Below are 16,881 nucleotides of genomic sequence, written 5' to 3'. Positions count from 1 at the left end.
GAATTCTAGCAATCTGGACTACTTTGCATTGCTGATGTTAAGAGTGATGGCATGTGTGATGATGGACCAAATGCTACCTTTTGACACGGATGTAACACATGAATAAACTGGTTATACAATGAGGCTGAGGTGGTATAGCCTATAAATCAAATAGAACTAACAGCAATCTGTAAACTCATGTCAATTCCATGTAGTTTAAAACGACCAAGTTGAATTCGTCATCAGTGTCATGTAAAAGATATGAAGATATTTCACAGAAAGCTTATTTTTAATCACAAACCCACAAAGACTGAGCTTTTGGGTTGGGAGAGAGTATGGAGTGCAAAGTAACAGTCTCTGTTCAGAGTAGTCTCTGTGCAGAGGCTGGGATGGGCACCCTGTTCCCAAACAGAATGGGCAGTTGGGGCTCTGCATGCTTCAGAATCTTGGTCTTCAGTCCAAAGTAGTCTGTGAGCACTGCTAGTCCGGGGATCCTGTCTGAGGTGTCTGTCCAGGGGGTAGGTGGCGCGGGGTAGAGGATCTGACAGTGCTGAGGGTATGGCACATCTCTTGGGGATGGGGATGCTGAAAGCAGACAACAGGTGGTGACTGCTGGCTCTCCAGGGTAGGTGGCGCGGGGTAGAGGATCTGACAGTGCTGAGGGTATGGCACATCTCTTGGGGATGGGGATGCTGAAAGCAGACAACAGGTGGCGACTGCTGGCTCTCCACACCACCTCAGCTCTCCCAAGCAGGCGTGACACCGTCTGACCCAGCCGCTGCGGTCTCCCCGTCTGAGGCACTGCGCCCCGGGCCGGCCTCCTCCCTCGAGCTGGCTGGTGACCCTAGGGTGTTTGGACTGGGAGGCCTTCACGGGTGGTAGGATGGTGAAGCTGTTGATGATCAGCGTCATGGGACACTCTGAGGCTGAGTGGTTGTGACCCTGGGAGGGGGCAGAGCCCAGCAGTGAGTCACTGATCTCACACACCCAGCTTTGTCCTCCACCATCTTGTCTTGGAGTGTCAATTGCTGTGTGGCTTTCTGAAGGTACCTGAAGGACTCTGGTGGGGACTCCTCTGAAGAGATGTTAGAGGTTTGACTGTGGAGTCTGTTCAAGAAGTCTCCCAGGGTTGTGGGGGGGGGGTTCTCCCATGAGTCCAGGGAGGAATCCCAGAAGGACTCAGGGGAGTGGGTTACGCTGGACACAGAGTCAAGGGGATCCGAGAACTTCACAAGGTCCACACACAGGTGGCAGTGGTGGTCTGTGTCTCCAGTCTTGACCCTCTTTCCTCTCCTCTGGATCTGAACCAGGCAGCCAAGTGGAGTAGTTCTGCCCCAGCCCCGGATCTGTCTCAACAACGAACACAACAGCATTAAGGGAAACGTAATTCCATTTTAATCAGTGTATTGCAACTTAGAGAAAATTAGGTTTTACCTTTTAAGATGATTTCTGAGATTGAATGTAGTTATAAACAGTGAATAAACATACTGACACTTTCACTTTGTCTTAACTCACATGTAATTGGAGTGTGTATCTGGTGCCTAATGTGACATGGCTGGATATCATTCACAATCTAGCCAAAAAATAAAAGAGTAACCACAGTGATTACTTACAGCTTCCTCCCATCTGGAGAGACAGATAAACTCAAATGGCTCCTGCTCTTTGGATGAGGTATCATCGCTGATATCCAAAAGGGCACCCTGTTGGGTAGTTGGCAGCTCTAGTCCCATCATGTGTACTCGACTGCCACACTTCTGTCTTCAGCCACTTCTACAGGCGCCTGATCCCATTCCTTGAATTTGTCCATTCGAAGATGAGCCTTTCAGGGTGAAATCTGTTGAGAGTGAAAAAGCATCCCTAATTCGGCACTCATCTTGTAGGCTCGTTGGTAAAAGTGGAGATACACAAACAGCAAGCAACCTGTAATTAATTGTAAGCAAAACTATTTGTAAGATATCTGAAGACATGTAGCCTTTAACTCAACTGTATGACATGTTAACTCAGTGTTAACAAACGTGTTGACCCTGTTTACAAAACCTGTCCATTAAATGGATTCATAAACATTCTAGCTAGCTAGCAAGAGAACCTCACATTTCTGCCTAGCTACTAACGTTAACGTTAGGTAAACTAACGTTAGCAACTGAAGTAGGAATGTTGTTCTGTTACCTGAAGCCAGAAGCAAGGCTGTAAAAGAGACAACTTACCATTAAAGGGGATCGAGTTCGACATTTTCCTCAGCAATACCATCCAAGCATTTGCTCCTTGAGGTTTTTACATTCAACTTAATAGGCAGTCACATAGAATAGTCATCAAATATTTATTACAGTTTTGCAGGAGACGCCCTGAAACAAAATCAAAGATGTGCTTGGCCCACGAAGTGTTTGGTGAAGAGATAGAACGTCGTTGCCGTGACAACTCCGCTACAACAGGGCGCTCAGAAGTGACGCAGGGGAAACGATGAGGAAAATGGCGTGAGAAAACAAATTGCAGTTGACAGATTATTGCTAATTTCCATGTTATCTAAGAAAATGTAACAATTTCTAGACCTGGATTTGCTGCTTGTTACAATTCTTGATTTACAGCATGGTGTCTGTCCACTATGTTGCTGACTATTTCATTCAATATCTATAATTAAGACTACACCTAAAATGTATGTAATCTATAGTAAACTGTCCTTTACAATATGATCCAAAATAGCCCATTATAACAGTATTATAATATATATTGTATAACGTAAGGCTATAAAATAGTGGGCATGGGCCTAAGTGAATTTGATTCAGATCAGTGCTTGACTTTGATTGAAATAGGTTCAGGTATTCATTTTAGGTGAGAGTACTGTTTACATTTAGGTGCACGAGCTCCACAACACTTTTGAGCTAATATTCTATAAAATGAACAGGAGCTCGAGCAGTAGAACATTTGAGGTGCTGGTACTGAGCTCCGGTGAGCTCCTACCCAAGTCTAGCACTGATTCAGATTGGCCAATGCTTCATAGTATGGCTACAGTAGCTGTAGCACATGGGGATGTGGGAAAATCTTCAACCTGAACTGTCCCCACTTGCGCCAGCAGTTATCTTTTCGCGTGGCACCGACTGTTGACGCTTCTTGACGGCCGTGGTACTCGCAAGCAGTGTGACGTCCTTTACATAGGCCTACTCAGTTACATTATGTAAGTTATTTACAGGTATCTAGAGTATACTCTCAAAGCTAGAGTCCTTGATTGAAACAATAACAAAGTGGGCACTCACCTCTGTTTCGGTATAAAAAAAAACTGAGAAAGGAAGTTATGCGTTTTTGGCTCATGGCCGACGTGAGTTGCCTAGCTGCCCAGCTGCCCATCCACATCGCTCCGGCCAAACGCCACGCCCACTCACGTTTCTTCCCCATGAAGCAATCGATATAGCAGGATGAGTCGTCAGGCAAGAAATGGGACGTGCTATTTGGAACATCGTGGTCCAGCCAGGCACAAACCTGATGACTGTAATGTCATGTCTCTCACTCGGTCCCCTAGTTTTATGTGCACTGTAAGCTCAGCCACACACACATTAACTGGGCCATGCTGCTGGAAATGTCCAGTGATACGGGAATCCCATATTTCATATTCTTTCATAATGAACGAATTTGTATGCCTGTGAATGAAATCTAAAGTGACGTTAGGAAGGCATGTCTGGTTTTTGTGGTGCGTTGTTCTAGCTGCACTTGTAGAAGCTTGGTTTATTGGTTCAGAAATGCGCAGTGTCACAGTCTGACGTGGTACTACGGCGCCTATACGTGTGTTTATCTCTTACACCTGACGGTGTGTTCCTTTCTCAGTGTCTCTGATCACGACGACTTCGACTAAAGACCAGCGACTCTCCCGCTTTATGGAAACCGAGGCTGTGCGCTCTGTCGTGGTCATGCTGCCTCCCAAGAACTGCCTCACGAGGAACTACAGCTGCATAGCTGGGTTGTTCGGGAGCTTGGCAGCAGACCCGAGACTAGAAGACGTGGAGGGGATGGAGCTGAACGGAACCAGCGAGCCCATCGAGATGCACCATGTGGTGGATGAGAGACCAAGAGGCCGGGAATCCTTCCTCAAACCCCCGCAGAGTCCGAACCTGCGCCGGAGGTGCAAGTCTCTGCCGACCCCCATAGAGAGAGCGAAGCTTGAGATCTCCCGCAGCCGGAGTCCCTGCAGCCAGAAAAAGGTCCGTTTCGCCGACTCTCTGGGTCTGGAGCTCACCTCTGTGAAGCACTTCAATGACACAGACATGCCCGATGTGCCGGAGCGCATAATGGCCACATTCGACAGGGGTCCCCTCCACCTGAACCCCTTTGACAAGTTCCCCAGGGCACCGACCACCCAGTCAATTTTTATGGAGCTGCAATTCAAGAACCCCGGGACCCTACCAGGCTTTACTGAGAAAGTGAAAGAAGTAAAAGTGTTGTTGGAGTGTGCTGAAGCCGACGAGTTCAGTCTGTCGGGCGTCGTGCGGGTTTTGAACATGGCTTTCGAGAAAAGTGTCTATTTGAGGTTCTCAATCAACAACTGGATAACCTTCATGGACAGTCTGGCATCATATGTCCCAGAATCAAGCAACGGCGTGACAGACAAATTCTCCTTTAAGATAATCACCCCAACAACGTTTCTGGAGAGCGGAGGCACATTCCAGTTTGCCATAAGATACTGCGTTGGTGGAGATGAGTATTGGGACAATAATAACGGGGTCAACTACAAAGTGCGACGCCACAGGTTTAAGATTTCTCCACCCCGTGAGTGGGAGGATGGCTGGATTCACTTCATCTAACCTGCATGCGCCCTTGGCGTTCTCACCGGTGCACTGTGTGTGTAAAGCACGCAATCTCTCAACGGGCACTGCTTCACCATAAGGAAGAATAGGGCTACCATCGACTTTAGATTCTACACATTGTGTTAATGATCCAACCGCCGTGTCCAGCTGTAAACTCAGTCATTTTTTACTTCCCCCCCCACCACGGTCACAATGGTTTTGTTTCATGTCATCATGTTTGACAGATTTGACTGGATTGAAAGACAAGCCCTTCATTATGTGTCCGGCGCGGGAGGTACATCTGCTGTATGATAATTAGCCTTGGTGTTGGGAGCTTTGTAGTCCTGTGCCCTTTGGTGTGGCACAACTATACTCTTATGTAATGACACGTGCCATTGAAAACGTGCCAGGAATATACCCCATTTAAACATCACTATCCCTCTCTAAAACGCAGCGATGCTCGATTCCATCCCCTCCTTTGACTATTTTATTAAACATCTTGTGCGATGTCTTAACTGTCAACGACTGCTTATAAAAAAACGGAGGAAAATGGTTATGAAAAATTCTAAGACAGCTTCCCGCACGTCTTATCTTTGTTTATTTCCGATAGCATGGGACTGTGCTCACGTGCATCCCCCTGTGTACCCTTCATGCCGGATTTCAATCCGATTCTCTCTCATCTGAAAACCAGCGGATGGGGCAGGCCGAGGCCCAGTCACAACAATATTCGTACTGGACCAACAAAGGAAATATCAAATTGTAATTTATCTTACCAATTCCTCATCTTTTCATCTTCTTGGAAATGCCTTATAATACCCCTTATAACTAACTGGGAACGCTGCTGTGCTTTTATCCTGATCAATATTGGGTGTATTCAGTTTTATAACTATTTGAACATGAATATTTAAATGTTGTGGAAATTATTAAACCCTCTCTATAACACTGCTCAACGAGATGATGTTAGAAAAAGGAAATCATCCCACGAGCCTTGTTCGCTGGTTATAAATGCACCATCATTTTTTCTCCAGAGGATGATAACCAATAGCAGGAGAGTAGACTGTGGGTCAGAGTGGAGCCCTACAGTCTAGCAGTAGGCTAGCCTATTAGGATGCTTTGGTATAACCCCCAAACATTTAACATAATAACATGTGGATCTTTACCACTCTCAAATGCCAAATAATGCATATGCTATACGCATTATTTTAAACTAGAGGACATGTATATTTGACAAAAAAAAACTATTGTACAGAACATTTTGTTCAGGATCTTATACTAGATTTTTCTCTGCAGTGCAGTCTGCATGTGTCTAATTGATTTCCAGCACCACTAATCACAGATCTGCCTAAACTTAATGGCATTACAGGTGATATTTTACAACGTTCCTGTTGTGACACTCTTGATCTCAACCAGTCACAATAATTCACCAGGTGTCTTGTAAACAATAGTTGAGGATAGCTCTAACCCTGAGGTCCACTGCAGAGTCAGTCACCACTGCCTCACCCATACAGTACCCACATGGATATTACTCCATTTTATAAGTGTTATTACACAATGATAAATGACAGAGACAGATACTGTTGGACTTTTGTTTCTGTTCCTTGTTGGACCTGAAATGCAACTGTTGCTGTTGAAAATGATACATTTACCTCAGATCGTTTCTAGAGTGTGGACCTGACGATCTTCCAAAAAAATCCAGGTTTTTCTCCTTTTATTCAGGTTGAACAAAACAAAACATTATTTTTTTATGAAATACAGTAGAACCAAAATAGTCAAACTCATGCCATTTTTTAAAACACACCCAGTCCAGTAAAACAGTAGCATTTCATTGTCAGTATTTTGTAAATAACTTCCACTGTGCAATGTTGTATTTTACAGTAGAACTATGGTGATGACAGCATCTGAACTACTTTTACTGATTTCAAAGTCGTAATGTTAGACTTGGCTGATGATATAGAAAAGAGCAGTGTTTGGTAGGAGTACATATCGTACAGTTGATGCTATTGCACTGGTGCTTCATGCTGAACTCATTTGTTGGCACATTGGCATCACATAATGCATGTGTTAAACTCCTTCCACTGAGGGCAGAGTGTCGGCTGGTTTTTGCTCCACCCTTGTACTTGATTGATGAATTAAGGTCAATAACTAATAAGGAACTCCTCTCACCTGGTTGTCTTTGACACCCCTGACATGAGGTGAGAGACCTCATTATGGATGGATGGCAAACTAAACTTAGGTTATGTAACTCAACAGCCCACATTACACAAATGGTTTGTCTATTTGTGTACAGGATGTACAGCATGTTTACATTCGAGTTTGTATTTATTTGGGTTATAATTTATGGGAGTTTTCTGTGACATGAATGCTTGGAATGAATCAATATTTTGTTTTTATTAGGACACCTCTGAGAGATCAGCAACTTGGAGATGTATCTGTTTGGAAAATGGAATGCGTCTCTGAGACTAACAGATGTAGTTATTTAATGTAGTTAGTTACTGTCTGGCTATGGTGGTCAGTAAGAAAAGCCTGTGTACATGAACCAGCACTTGGAGGGAGCTTGGCCAGACTATTCAACCCTTGAGATTGAAAATGGAAAATAGACTGACCACTGAGCATGTCCAAATGACTCATACAATTTAGCAGAGTGGTTTGGTTTCCAGAGTCCAGAGGTTGGCTCTTTCTAATATCTCCATGGGAACTCCGTAGAGCCTGGTTGGACCAAAATAACCAAATTTATAGTCTCACGTCCACCATGACATTAACCGACCTCTAGGTCTGCACGATATTGGCAAAAACAGCGATTTTTATTTTTAACAAATATGGCTATTGCGATTTGAAGTGTGATGAAGATCAAAATATTTGGATGAACTGTTGGAATTATAGAAATATATTGAATTATATTAAGATGCAAGTGGAAAGCAGCATCGTTCTTGTTTTGGGACAATTTGTTGACTGCATTGACCAAACGGAACAACATGCAAATTTATAGTCAATCATCTAACAGTGAGGGGGAGGAACTGCGCTGTTTGAGTGACAGGGGGCGAGGCTTAGTGTGTGTGCGACGCAGCCGCAAGAGGAGAAAAAAACGTTAACTCTAAAACCTGAAGTTACTCAAGGCTGAGATGCGTTTAAAAAATATTGCATATGATATGGTTCTTTTGCAATATGGATATTGCACATGTCAATATGTGATTTCGACATGAATTCAATTAATTGTGTAGCCCAGTCTTGAGTTGAGACATGACCATTGGTTGACAGCTGGTTGGCCTCACTGTGTTCAGAAACATGCTGGTCTGTGCAGTCAGTGAGTTCCACACATGGCAGCTGTATCTCCACAAAGACTACTGTGGTTAACAAGATATCACGCCTTGTCAGAGATTGTTTTATGTTCTTAAATCTGATGAAATATAATGGTTATTTTTCCTCATGTAGCTTTTGCTTATGATTTCTGTTAACTGTAAATATTCTCTCGATAAGTGTACATGTAGTACAGTATGATTTCACTCATGAATTGTTTCAATCATTTAATCATTTCAAACATTTAACTTTGTGAATATGTCATGGAGGTAAAGATGTTTTATAGGGGAAGGATGATAGGCTTCCAGAAACAGACAGTATGGGGTTTGTCAACACAATGTAACCACATTTTATGATCACTAGCTGATGTTTATCTGTTTTTATGTGTCGCATATTGAATGTCTTTCTGCTACCATATTGTGGAGTGTAATATCATTTCAAAAACAGGATTACAAGCGGTGGATGCATACCCAACTCAGAACTACAAAGTAACTCCAAATATACATGTACAAGCGGTGGATGCATACCCAACTCAGAACTACAAAGTAACTCCAAATATACATGTACAAGCGGTGGATGCATACCCAACTCAGAACTACAAAGTAACTCCAAATATACATGTACAAACGGTGGATGCATACCCAACTCAGAACTACAAAGTAACTCCAAATATACATGTACAAACGGTGGATGCATACCCAACTCAGAACTACAAAGTAACTCCAAATATACATGTACAATAGCAATCCAATCTAAAAACGATCTGAACAAAATAGAATTTCAGGAAATGTCCTTTAAAACTCCGATACGCCACTGAACCTTATGCCAAAATGCGGGTGTGGTCCCAGGAATGATAGGGTTATTGTATAAGGTGTGACTAAAGATGGTTCTATTGCCTTATGTTTAGAGTTCCTACTGAAATGAACACATAAGAGGTCTAAGCTGTGAAGGGATGTTATGGTAGGTTGATCAACATGTGCTAATAGGTCGAGCAGTCAAATCATACTGGACAGTATGTACTGGGGCTAAGCTGAGGGGGTCTTTAGGCTAAAGAGTTGCATGCATGCCACTAAAGATAACATACACTTTTGAGTATCTGAAACGTCTGAAAGGAGTGACTAATGATTGTAATATTGAGCTACTCAAAGTTCATAGTGCATAGTTCAAAGCTCAAAGTTCAAAGTTCATAGTAGGAAAGTAGAAAAGCTAAGAAAAGAGGCATGATTTGGTTTGGTATGCCTCTTCCGACTTTACACGTATTCCTGTGAAATGCTACTAACCAAGATGTTCTCCATGTTTCATACACAGCTTTCTCTCTCACTGTGAAATGTTATACATCTGAAATAGGTTAAATCAAGTTCACTTTACTCATATGTGGAGTGGAGGAAGTGAATTTCCCTTGGTTTGACCTATAAGGTTATCAGTATTTGTCTTTTGAACCTATGCAAACCTTAGTACTGCAATCCATCATCTGTCTGTGTTGTTGTGTCTTGGTGTCTGGCGTGTTGTTTGGCGCTAATGTTTATCACTGTAGTCTGCCTGTTTGCATGCACGGCAGAAGTACCCCTGTTATTTTTATGGTGAGTTTGTAATGTAGCCTATATTTTATTAAAACAACGGCAATAAAGGCCTTTGTGATGGGAAATGAAAACGTGTTGTAGTTTTCTATATGATGATATGATATGGTATAGTTAAGCGATAAGACACGAGGGGGTGTGGTATATGGCCAATATACCACGGCTAGGGGCTGTTCTTAAGCACGACGCAACGTGGAGTGCCTGGATACAGCCCTTAGCCATCGTATACTGGCCATATACCACAAACCCCCAAGGTGCCTTCTTGCTATTATAAACTAGTTACTGACGTAATTAGAGCTGTAAAAATACATGTTTTGTCATACCCGTGGTATACAGTCTGATATACCATGGCTGTCAGCCAATCAGCATTCAGTGCTCTAACCAACCAGTTTATAATAACCATTTACCTTAACGTTTCATTACAATAGCTTTATTAAGTCAACTAGAATCAATGTCACAGTATCCTCTGAGATGACACAGGTTTAATACAAAGCTCTACAGATTCATTTCCCTGCAGGGTGGGATTTTGATTGTATTATGAGATATCTCATTTTCTCCTCTGAATGCTCCACTGCTGTCTGGCTGCTCTGAGCTGACTGGCTCATTTATCAGACGACCGTCTAATCCACACAGGGCCTTAGTCCTGTAGGCCATAGCATGTCTTGCTGCGCTGCGGTGGTCAGCCACCCAAGCCCCTCGCCGCAGTCATGACGAGACACATGTCCTTGTGAATTGATCAGCTCTGTTGGCATGCCCCTCAGTGTTCTCGGTGGGAGTGGGGTTCGATGGGTGTTTTTGGGGGGCAGGAGGACAGGTTGAGGGATCTCTTGTGATCAGGAGGGTTGGCTTCAGGCACAATTTTGTCTCTAACATGTAGGCTGTATAACAGAGAACAAGTACTCTTGGTGTCCTTGACTTTTTCAATTTTGATGGATGGGCATATTCTTATAATGTCTTCATGGTATAGGGTATCTATTTTATATGCAAGGGCACACAGAGTTCCAGTTACAGCCGTATGATATTACCATGACATTTCATTAGCTAGTCATTGATCTGTTCAATAGATTGCATTTAGCTCTCCATCGACTAGTTTCCTCTCAAAAAATTGATTGCTCTGGAGCACCATTCTATAGGACAGAATCTTAATGATGAAAGACTATAGGATGGAATCTTAGTAGTAAAATACTCTATAGGATGGAATCTTAGTAGTGAAATACTCTATAGGATGGAATCTTAGTAGTGAAAGACTCTATAGGATGGAATCTTAGTAGTGAAATACTCTATAGGATGGAATCTTAGTAGTAAAATACTCTATAGGATGGAATCTTAGTAGTGAAATACTCTATAGGATGGAATCTTAGTAGTGAAAGACTCTATAGGATGGAATCTTAGTAGTGAAATACTCTATAGGATGGAATCTTAGTAGTAAAATACTCTATAGGATGGAATCTTAGTAGTAAAATACTCTATAGGATGGAATCTTAGTAGTGAAATACTCTATAGGATGGAATCTTAGTAGTGAAATACTCTATAGGATGGAATCTTAATAGTGAAATACTCTATAGGATGGAATCTTAGTAGTGAAATACTCTATAGGATGGAATCTTAACAGTAAAATACTCTATATGATGGAATCTTAATAGTGAAATACTCTATAGGATGGAATCTTAGTAGTGAAATACTATAGGATGGAATCTTAATAGTAAAATACTCTATAGGATGGAATCTTAATAGTGAAATACTCTATAGGATGGAATCTTAGTAGTAAAATACTATAGGATGGAATCTTAATAGTAAAATACTCTATAGGATGGAATCTTAATAGTAAAATACTCTATAGGATGGAATCTTAATAGTAAAATACTCTATAGGATGGAATCTTAATAGTAAAAGACTATAGGATGGAATCTTAATAGTGAAATACTCTATAGGATGGAATCTTAGTAGTAAAAGACTATAGGACAGGATCTTAATACTGGAAGTTAATACAGTTGTAATTATGCCATAAAATAAGGTAGCATATCCATCCTTGATTCCCTTGACTCTGACCCAGTTAGATAGGAATGAGGACACATTGAACTGAGGCCTCAGCCCCTGTCATTTTTGCTAATCACAAACTAATGATGAGGGAGGACGCGAGAGAAGAGAGGGAGAATGGTGGTAGAAGGGGTATACACTGAGGAAACAGTCAAGCTGTCTTGCTTCTTACCAGACAACAACTCTACCTGTGTGTGTGTGTGTGTGTGTGTGTGTGTGTGTGTGTGTGTGTGTGTCTGTGTCTGTGTGTGTGTGTGTGTGTGTGTGTGTGTGTGTGTGTGTGTGTGTGTGCGTGCAGTCTCCTCTCTCCTAAATGTAAAGGGGCAGTTAGAAAAGCTCAGTTCTGATTCTAGATGACATCCAAAAGTGTGTGGAATGGGTGTAGAGGTCGGTTTGGGTACATAGTCCTTTTTTGAAATAGCTTAAAAAACACATTAGTTTAATTTGTCACAGGTAACCTCCAGCTCACCCCTTTGAGTTGATGTGAATAAACTGAGTTTAGAACGTTGTTTTATGGCAATCGTCAACCAAGCCAAACATTCATCACTATCACTATATGATTGATCATGTTATTATACTTCAGCCTAGCCTGCTCTGACTCAGTGTGTATCAGTCAGCAGTGTCTGGTGGACAGCATCAGAACACAAGTAGTCAGAGAACCAGACAAACAGAGCAGCCAAACAGTTGGGGCTACATTGACAACCTAGATTAAAGCGACAGAGGACGGTAGCAGACTACTGTATATTGCCACTTCTATAATCTGAGTCTGGAGAGTGTTTTTCCACAGACCTGGAGGGAAGCAAAAGTAATTCTGCTACCCAAAAATGGTAAAGCTCCCTTTGCTGGTTCTAACAGCCGACCAATCAGCTTGCTGCCAGTTCTTAGCAAACTTATGGATTTGTTTGGTTGACCAGATACAATGCTGTTTCTCTGAACAATTTAACTGACTATAAGTGTGCTGCACTTATAGGGAAGAACACTCAACATGTTCTGCACTGACACAAATGGCTAATGATTGGCTGAAAGAAATTGATAATAACAAGATTGTGGGAGCTGTACAGTTAGATTTCAGTGCAGCCTTTGATATTGACCATCATGTTATTGAAAAAGCTATATCTGCCATATCATGGATAGACAGTTCTTTAATGGAAGCTTCTGATGTTAAACATGTCGAGGTGTATTCCAGAGGGGAGCTGGCTCAGGGTGGGTGACAGTGACTACATCAGTGCTGCTCTTTGTAAGAAGTATTGATGTGCTGAAAGTAATGAAATGATCTGTTCAGCCTGTTAACTCAGCTCAAAAACCCATATATACCCACAAGAAAAGCAATCAGGCGTCTCTGCATAGTCCAAGTCCAAAACAGAGGCTGGGAGACAATACTGTATAGAGCAATGACTATGTTATTCTCTTCTACCTCAGGCTAGAAGTACAATCTATTTTTAAAAATACAATAAAGCACATCAAGGAACAACGAGTACTGAAGAGACAAACATTATTCTTTAGCTGCAACAGCCTAAAAGTGTCTACATGGCAAAGCACTTGAATGTTTAAGATTAATCATGTATTTATCCTTTTTTAAATAAGTTCCATTCGTTAGTCGTAGTGTTCTTAGTATAAATGTGTGTTGCTGTTCTTGTCCATTAGTGTTCGGTATTTTGTCATGGCCTGTAATGATGGGGTCATGAGTCGGAAGCAGGTGAAATGTTTTAATAAAACCTAGAACACGACACTAACATAAGGCAGAACGCTGATACACAAGAACAATACCAACTGGTGAGTGAACATGGGGGAGTGACATATAAAGTGGAGGGGATGAAGGTAATGGAGTCCAGGTGTGAATCAATGATGAGTGCCAGGTGTGCGTAATGATGAATTCCAGGACCGGTGGTTAGTACTGTGGCGACGTCATGCGCTGGAGGGGAGGAGCAGATGTGACAGCACCCCCCCCCCCCCGATGTGCGGCTCCAGCCACAGAATGACACCGACCAGGGGGATGACCCCGAGGAGCGGGTCTGTGGGCGAAGGTGGAAATCACAGATGTTGGGGTCCAGAATGTCCTCCACTGGAACCCAATACCGCTCCTCTGGGCCATACCCCTCCCAGTCCACCAGATACTGGAGCTGACCCCCACGACATCAGGAGTCCAGTAGGGTTCTGACAGCGTACGCCTCGATGTCCATGGGGGTGGAGGTGTGTCATGGGGTACAGCTTCAGCTAGGGTACCAGGAACCACCGGCCTGAGAAGGAAGACATGAAAACATGGGTGAGACACGGTAGTGACTGGGTAATTGTATCCTGCATGTCACCTCATTGACCCCACGGAGAACCTTGAACTCACAAACTGGGGACTCAGTTTCTCCAGACAGGTGGAGTGGGAGGTTCATGGTAGAGAGTCGATCGCAATACCCAGGATGGAACACAGGGTTCTTACTGTGGTGAGTGTCTGCCTTTTCCTTCTGACGATGGACGGCCATCTACCGCAGGAGCCGCTGTCTGGCCTGGGGTCCATGGGGCCAGGGCTGGCTGGCAACCCAAAACACACTGGAAGGGGGGTCAACCCAGTGGTGTAGTGACATAGAGAGTTCTGAGCGTACTCTGCCCAAGGAAGGAAATGTGCCCACTCATCCTGCCGGTCCTGACAGTGACTCCTCAGGAACCTCCCTAGCTCCTGATTCATCTTCTCCACCTGCCCGTTAGATTGAGGCCGATACCCGGATGAGGCTAATCATGACCCCGAGCTTCTCCAAGAAGGCCTTCCTTACTCAGGATGTGAATTGGGGGCCACGGTCCGAGACGATGTCCTCCGGAAGGCCATAATGCCGGAAAATCTCCTGGGAGAGTGCCTCAGCGACCTGGAGAGCAGTGGGAACACCAGGAAGAGGGATAAATCAACATGACTTGGCACATCTATACACTACCACCAGAATGGTGGTGAAACATTCAGAAGGGAGAAGGTAACAAAGTCAATGGATAGATGGCACCAAGGTCGCTGAGGCACGGGAAGCGGCAGGAGCTTCCCTGCTGGAGCATTCCGGTAGGGACTTGGTTTGAGCACACACGGAACAGGAGTTGACACACCGCGTAACATCCTGCACCAAGATGGGCCACCAGTATTTCTCAGTGATGGAATGGATGGTGCGAGAAATACCTGGATGTCCAGCGACGACAGCTGTGTGTGCCCAGGTCAGCAACTGATCCCTTATCCCAGTGGGAACATAGATGTGTGTGCCCAGGTCTGCAGCCGATCCCTTATCCCTGTGGGAAAATAGATGGGCGTGGGAGGACAATTCCTGGCGAATGTCCACATCTACATCTCAAACCACTGGACCCACGACTCGGGAGCATGGGTGCCCTCTGGACAGAACCCTCTCACGAATTGTAGATACTGGACAGTGCATCAGCTTTGATGTTCATAGAACCTGGGCAATAGGTCAGCGTGAAGTCGAACCTGGTGAAGAAGAGGGCCCATCTGGCTTTGCGCGGATTCAGTCTCATCGCTGTCCGTATGTAGTCAAGGTTCCGATGGTCGGTGAGGATGACGAATGGTTCCACAGGGCATGAGGGCCAGTCAGCCAGAGTGATGGGTACTACAAAAAGTCTAACAGGAAGAGCAGTAGATGGAATACTCACTCCTGGTCCAGGGGATGTAACATCCCGTGACCGTCCTTCTGCTCTAGTGGAGCCCAGATTCTGAAGTAACGGACACCGCTGGCGCTTGTGCCCTCCCTGGCCACAGTACAGACAGAGCCCCAGCTGGGGGAAGGCGTGTGACCCCTACCTCCATGGGTTCAGGCTCTGATCCCAAACACTCACTAAACACTCACTAAGGGAGAGAAGCGATGAAGATACAGACACTCCAGGAGGAGGATATCCAGACAGATGTCCATCGCAATGAGTGTGTCCAAGGTGGGGTTGTCATCTCGGCAGGCCATTTCCATCTGGACCTTCTCGCGCAGACCTCTTCTAAGTAACTTGCTGAGCGCCAGCTCATTCCATCCACTGGAAGCTGCTACTGTCCGGAAGGTAAGCGCATACACAGCAGCTGTCTGATTCCCCTGCTGAAGCTGAAGCAGAAGCTCATGATCGAAAATATATTTAATCAAAAATACATTTAAAACAGAGCCATGAACCCCTCATAAGACTCAAGCTCCTCCTCTCAACCCTCCCAGACGGCCGTAGCCCATTCCAATGCCTGCCCAGTCAGCAGAGAAATAACCATGGCAACCTTAGACCTCTAGGGGGTGGGGGCTCCCATCTGATGTGCGAAATAGAGGGAGCATTGACGGAGGAAGCCACGGCATTTGGATGGTGTCCCGTCATATTTCTCCGGGAGGGATAGACGGGCATCGCTGACCTGAGCGGGTTGCTGGATGGGCTGGTGTGCTGACTTGTTGGGTAGACTGGTTCTAGAATATCCTCTGCTGTTGAGACGTTGTAGACTGCGGAGAACATCTTCCGTGGCCTTCTCCAGTTGAGCCAGCTGATCATGGTGTTGACGAAGAAGGTAACCTTGTTCATCGTTTATCTGGGAGATGTCCAGTTGTCGTGCTGCTTCCATATTTTGAGTTGGTATTCTGTAATGATGGGGCGGTGAGTCGGAAGCAGGTGATACGTTTTAATGAAACAACAAAACCAAGAACATGACACTAACATAAGGCAGAAGGCTGATACACACGAACAATACCAACTGGTGGGTGAACATGGGAGAGTGACATATAAAGGGGAAGCATGATGAAGATAATGGAGTCCAGGTGTGAATCATAATGATTAACAGGTGCGCGTAATGATGAGTGTCAGCTGTGCGTAATGATGAATCCCAGGACCAGTGGTTAGTACTCTGGTGACGTCATATGCCGGAGGGGAGGAGCAGGAGCAGATGGGACATGGTCTATGTTTTGTGTGGACCTCAGGAAGAATAGCTGCTGCTTCTTCAACATCTAATGGAAATCCGAATAGAAATCACAAAAAAATCACATTGAGTCAGCAGCAGGGAGTATATAAAATATTCTTGACGCTACCAATCCCTGTAGCGGGATAATGTTTGTCTGCAACCGCTGAATAGCATAGCGCAACAGTCAAATAATATTACTAGAAAATATTCATATTCATGAAATCACAAGTACAATATTTTGAAACACAGCTTAGCCTTTTGTTAATCTTACTTCTACCCCCTCCTTTTTTGAAAATTCTGTTAAAAATCGCGCAACTTTTCAGCGTCCTGCTAC

At 44.1% G+C, this 16,881-nt stretch overlaps 1 protein-coding gene across 1 annotated transcript; it reads left to right on the top strand.

The window, feature by feature from the left end:
• The first annotated feature begins 3,494 nt into the window (after positions 1–3,494).
• On the top strand, positions 3,495–9,693 carry LOC139385136 (protein phosphatase 1 regulatory subunit 3E-like). The gene is made up of 2 exons (XM_071130213.1): positions 3,495–8,557; positions 8,786–9,693. Exon 1 carries the CDS (start codon positions 3,843–3,845, stop codon positions 4,764–4,766), a length of 924 nt encoding a protein of 307 aa, XP_070986314.1. The 5' UTR covers positions 3,495–3,842; the 3' UTR covers positions 4,767–8,557; positions 8,786–9,693.
• The last annotated feature ends 7,188 nt before the right edge of the window (positions 9,694–16,881 follow it).

This window comes from Oncorhynchus clarkii, chromosome 26, assembly GCF_045791955.1.
Source record: "Oncorhynchus clarkii lewisi isolate Uvic-CL-2024 chromosome 26, UVic_Ocla_1.0, whole genome shotgun sequence".
Classification (NCBI taxonomy): domain Eukaryota; kingdom Metazoa; phylum Chordata; class Actinopteri; order Salmoniformes; family Salmonidae; genus Oncorhynchus; species Oncorhynchus clarkii.
The sequence above is the reverse complement of the archived record's forward strand: the minus strand, read 5'-3'. Positions and strand labels throughout refer to the sequence as shown.